At 29.2% G+C, this 6,000-nt stretch overlaps 1 protein-coding gene across 1 annotated transcript; it reads right to left on the reverse strand.

Annotated features, from left to right (window-relative positions):
- Nucleotides 1-1,296: 1,296 nt before the first annotated feature.
- LOC107873287 (enoyl-CoA delta isomerase 1, peroxisomal) lies at nucleotides 1,297-2,551 on the reverse strand. Its single transcript, XM_016720074.2, has one exon. It carries the CDS (start codon nucleotides 2,236-2,238, stop codon nucleotides 1,510-1,512), a length of 729 nt encoding a protein of 242 aa, XP_016575560.1. The 5' UTR covers nucleotides 2,239-2,551; the 3' UTR covers nucleotides 1,297-1,509.
- Between the last annotated feature and the right edge of the window lie 3,449 nt (nucleotides 2,552-6,000).

A 6,000-nucleotide genomic window follows, 5' to 3' on the forward strand; every position in this document is an offset into this window, starting at 1 on the left:
AAGGGCATAATACATAAATATGACCTTAAACTTTGACAGTGTACAAATATAACCTTTAACTATTCAAAACTGCACAAATATGACATTTAAATGACTTTTTACTATTACTTTTTTATTATTTTTGGCTCAAAGTGAAAATGACATCTAATTTCTTTTGTCATTGCGAAAAAAGAGCAATATTGAAGATTTATTAATTAGGAGGGTCAGCCTCATACGAAAAAATCGCGCGGGTATGTATATATATTATAAAGCAGAGGGCAAATTTAAGTTATATAATATATCTGAATATAATTTATTTAAATATTAAACTAAAGATGAAACTATACTCATTATAAAAAAATTATAATTTTAATAAAACGTTATTAAGGATAGTAGTAGTAGCATATTAAATTAACGTTATTAAAATATTATTAAATTAATGCAAGGGCGGACCTACGTGGTTGTCGTGGGGTTCACCCGAACCCCCTCGGTAAAAAAATTACGTTATATATATAAGGTAGAAAATCTATATTTATGTACGTATATTAATGTTGAACCACATAAAACAAGACACTTAGATAGCCCAGTGGTGTTATTTGCTCTTTTTGGGCGCTTCCTTCAGCCTACTGTGCGAGTTCGATTTTTTAATCAAAAAAAAGTTAGGTGTTGCGGCTATAGAATTAAAAAATATATATAATAATAATAATAATAATAATAATAATAATAATAATAGTAGTAGTAATAATAATATAATAAAAACGACGTCTTTTTAATATGAAAAGTAAAACTTTAAAAATGTACAAATATGACCTTTAACTATTTAAAATTGCACAAATATGACCTCTCTTCAAGTCAACCTTTTCAACGATATGACATCGTAGGATTGAATTACCTTTTCACGTATGAGATTGCAAAATCGGAGGTCATATTTGTTCAGATTTTGAATAGTTAAAGGTCTTATTTGTACACTATCAAAGTTTAAGATTAAAATTATAATTTGGTGTGAAATTTAGAGACTCATCAATATATAATATAAACTTTTGGCTTTCATTGTTATAATCATCCTTTAAAAAACACGTACTTTATCAGATTAAACTGTTCATCAATTATCTTAAGTGCTTTAAAACAATATCAGACATTTTACGCTTTATGCTTAAACAAAATCTTTTTTTGGATTATTCAAAACTAGAGACACTGATCAACATTTTAATACATCTTATGTTCTTATACTACACATCCAAATTAGGTGATAACATACTGCTAATCTACTATAAGCAGAAGCGCACAAATACTGGAGAGTTGAGACAATCTTGATCGTGTTGCTCAAATTATTTAAAAAATAATATATATATAAAAGTATGTGCCGAATCCTTCAAAAATAGCGTGTATTCGAAGAATTCAAACACAACAATACATTGCTAGTATATTCTCACAAAGTGGGATACGGAGAGTTTCAGAATCTATAAACCTGACAAATTCAAACACAAGTGAACAACATTTTTTCCTTAATAATCCAAACAACATAATCCATCACAGCTTGGATAGAGTCTTGTTAGCTTCATCATCCCCATAATCACCCACAGTTTCATCAGAACCAAGCTTATTCAACAGTTCAACATACAGTGTTTTCCTACAACCAGCATAAACTTTCCCATCCCAATTTCTTCTCACCAATTCTTCACCTAACTTAATCGCCGCCTCCAGAGTTTCCTCCACTCCGGCGTAAACAGAATCAACGATCCCCATTTTCACTCCCACTTCACCCGTCACTTTAGCAGCTTTCATCACTACCTCACGCCAAACAGCAGGTGACCCAATTTTACATTTCACCAAAGCCGAAAACCAAATAGGTATAGGAAAGCCAATATCAAGCTCGCTCATGTAAAGAAACCCTCGATCCTTCCTCATCAGAATGTAATCATGGCAAAGCACGAATACGAACCCGGCGGCGGAGGCGTGGCCGGTGACGGCCGCGATAGTCGGCATGGGTAAAGTGATTAGGTCGGAAACGAGACGTCGGAGTTTTCTAGACATGAGTTGTTGACGGGCTATGTCTACAAAGGCCCACTTTAGATCGTAACCATTGGAGAAGTATTTGCCTTCAGCGGTGGTGATGAGGGCGGAGGAAGAGGTGGATTCAGATCGGACACGGCGGAGTGCGGCGGAGATGGAGTCGATGAGGTCGGGATGAAGACGGTGGTCATCGGTGCCGGTTAAAGTAAGGAGGAAGACGTTGCCTTTCTTCTCTAATGAGCACATCTCTTCGAATTCGATTGTGTGGACGGAAGGGAAAGTGGGTGAGGAGTAGTAATTGTCTGTTTTGTGATTTTGTATGTAGGAGGGATGTGTACATGTCTTATACGTTCTAGTTCTATACAGAATTTTTTTTTCTATGTTTTATTTATAAGATATTTCATTTTTACATTAAGGGTGAGTTTGATACGACGGAAAATGTTTTCCATGGAAAATAAGTTAATTTCTTATTCATTTTCTCATGTTTGATTAGGAAGTGAAAAATGAAATTATGATGCATTAGGCACAATGACAATAGTAGATTTCAAGGATTTAGCAGTGGAGGAGGAGATTACAACTGGTCTGCCTCTTCTAGTAATTACAATCAGCGTCAATATAGTTCAAATATATCTCAAAATGAAAATGTTGCACATAGTAGCCCCATGGTAGAAGAGGAACCAGCAATTAAAGAACAACTACAACCAAGATTTGTCTGCGAGCAGCCATGTTAATAAGCAAATCTTGAATCATTATGAGGAAACGATTCCGTACAATGCAAACACACAAGAAATTAATTATGAAGCATACTTTTGAGATTTTTACAAAAATCGTAGTTGAGAGAAAAGATAAGAAAACTCTAAAATTGAAGAGAAGACAATGAAATGCTTCTGATTTCGAAGAAGGGAGATTGCGATTTGTATTGTTGGGGTGGGGGTGAGGGCATTACTCGCTTGCCTCAATCCGAAAAATGACTTCCCTGGACTGATTAGGGAAGTCATTTTCCTTCAAATGAAGGAAAATGAGCTGCTTTAGAAAATGTTTTTCCAATATTTTCTTACCACCAAATAAGAAAAAATAAGAAAATATTTTTCAGAAAATATTTTCCATCATACCAAACACACCCTGCAAGATTTGTAATGAGCTTTTTAATTTAAGTTAGTATAAAGAAGGGGATCTTTCAAAGATAGCAACATTTTACTATAAAATTCATCTTCCATAGCCACATTTTACATAATAACCATTTATAGCCGTTGTATCGATTTACGTCCGTTGTATTCAGTTTTATAGATAGTATGTATTCATATAAAATATGAATATAATCCTTATTTAGTCGCACTAAAAATGAAATTCAATATTTTAAAAAAGAAAGAAATCTCAATCAAACTTATATCGTTGAACTGAAAATTTTCTTGCCTAACAATACCATTATCTTTTTTTATATTTTTTTCGTATTTTCCCCGTTTTTTCTTCTTCTTTTTTCTATTTTTTCCTATTTTTATTTTTTCCGTTTCTTTTTTTTTTCTTTCTTTTTTTCTCTCTTTAATCTGTCTTTTTCTTCTTTTCTTCTTTGATTTTTTTTATTTTCTTTTTTGTACTTTTTTTCTTTATCATTTTTTTGTTCTATTTTAGATTTTTTGTATTTTAAAAAAAATATGACTAGTCAAACACAAGTCAAGGATGATAACGTAAATATCACAATTATTTATTGTATTTTTAGTCACACTGTCATTTATATTTTTGTATTCATTGATACAACTGCATTTGTATTTGTATTTTAAGGTTTACACTTGTATTTATACTTTATAGTTCGCATTTGTACTTTTATCGGTTCTAAGCCGGGGGTCTATCGAAAACAGCCTCTCTACTTCACCTGAGGTAGTGGTATGATCTGCGTACACTCTACCATCTCCAGACCCCACTATGTGGGAATACACTGGGTATGTTGTTATTGCATTTGTATTTGTATTTAATAGTTCGCACTTGTATTTGTATTTGATAGTTTGTGCCATCATTTATATTTTATATAATTCACACTTGTATTTTAAAGAACTATTTTGTATTTGTATTTTATAACTGACTGCATATTATATGGATTATATTTATATTATGGTTTTATTGTGTTTGTATATTTAGATTATATTTGGATTATACTTGTATTTGTATTCTAATTTCATTGATACCTTTTTATTTTTTAAAAATTATTTTGTATTTGTAAGTTGATTGCATATTGTATTTAGCCGCAACTATGTACGATTTATTATTTGTATTTGTATATAAACAAGTAAATACATTAATTGTATTTTCTTGATTCTAAAATATATAAATATGTAATATATGATTTGATACAAATGTACTGTTTTGTATTTGTATATCAAATTACCATTCGTATTTATAAATAAACAATTATCACTTGATACAAATACAATGACAAACAAATGAAACAGATGATTTTACAAATACAATGACAAACAAATGAAACAGATAATTTTACAAATACAATAAATACAAACAAGTATTCATAGAAAGAAAATCAAACGTTTATTTTCAATAATTAAAAAGTACAAATGACAGTTCACACTTGTATTTATATGTTATAGTTTGCATTTGTATTTGTATTTTTATAGTTTACACTTGTATTTATATGTTATAGTTCGCATTTGAATTTGTATTTTATAGTTCGCATTTGTATTTGTGTGTTATAGTTCACATTTATATTTGTATTTTATAGTTCGCACTTGTATGTGTTTTCTAATTCGCACAAATGGAAAGGAGAAAAACTAAAAAGAAAAAAAAAGGAAGGAGAGTAATAGAAAATAGAGAAAAAATACACAAAAAAAAGAGAGGAGAAAAATGAAAAAAAAATGAAAAAAAAATTAAAAAGTGAAAAAATAAAAAATAAACAGAAAACAAAAAAAAGGAAAAGAAAAATTAAAGAAAGAAAACTGAAAAAGAAAAGAAGAAGAAGAAAATAATAGAAAATAGAAAAAAAGAGAAAATACATGAGAAATATTATGAATTGTAATTAGGAATAATTAATAAGTAAGAGGGGACTATGAATTGTAATTAATTAAAACTTAGGCTAAATAGAGTAATTAAGAGTCTATATTTGCTAAAATATGTAGTTATCATTATAAAGAAATTATCCCAAATGATCAGTCAATTAATATAATTCACTCCTTAAACAATTATTAAACTTTGTTTTACAACAACAAAAAAAATCACTAAGATAGTTTACTTAGAAAATCACTCTTAACATTATTTAGGAGGATTTCTGCCGGAAGTATATATGTGCATAGTGTTGTTTTAACACATCAAAGTTGTACTTGGGTTAATAGATAATAAAGGCAAAATGGTTCGATGATCCCCTGTACTATGTCGGTTTTGTAAGTTGGACACTTCTACTTATATGTTCGTCATCTGGACCCTGAACCCACTAAAAAATAATATTTTAAACACTTTTTCGGGGAGTGTAACACACTCTCGCCACATCAGCTGTCGTGTCAGCTTACACGTCTACCATGTCTGTCACGTCAGCTGCCACATTAGTCACCAAGTCATTTTTAAGTATTACATTAAATTTTATGTTATTTTTAAAATGCTACACAAAAAATTAAATATTAAAATAAACTTAATTAAATAATTTTTTTTATAAATTGTAGAAATTCTAATACACAAATACAATAAAATTTAAATTTAAATTAAATTAAATTTTCAATTATAAATTTAAATTTTTAACTATAAAATCACATTACACAAACATAATGAATTTTCATTTTTTATTTAAATATCTTCAACAATTTATAAAAGTTACAAAATTAGTCCTAAACAAAATGAAAAATTTAAATTGAGAAACTGAATAAAAAAAATTTAAAAAGTAAATCAAGAACAATTTTTATTTTTTTTTTTGGATAATGAACAACAAACAACAATATCAACCACAACAAAGACCTCTTCAAGGATATATAATTTTTTTTTTTTTACAGTGAACAATAACAACAACAATATCAA

This window comes from Capsicum annuum, chromosome 1 (assembly GCF_002878395.1).
Source record: "Capsicum annuum cultivar UCD-10X-F1 chromosome 1, UCD10Xv1.1, whole genome shotgun sequence".
In the NCBI taxonomy this organism is placed as follows: domain Eukaryota; kingdom Viridiplantae; phylum Streptophyta; class Magnoliopsida; order Solanales; family Solanaceae; genus Capsicum; species Capsicum annuum.

Coding starts and splice junctions, on each gene's coding strand:
- LOC107873287 (XM_016720074.2), bottom strand. CDS start 2,238: ATGTGCTCATTAGAGAAGAAAGGCAACGTCTTCCTCCTTACTTTAACC.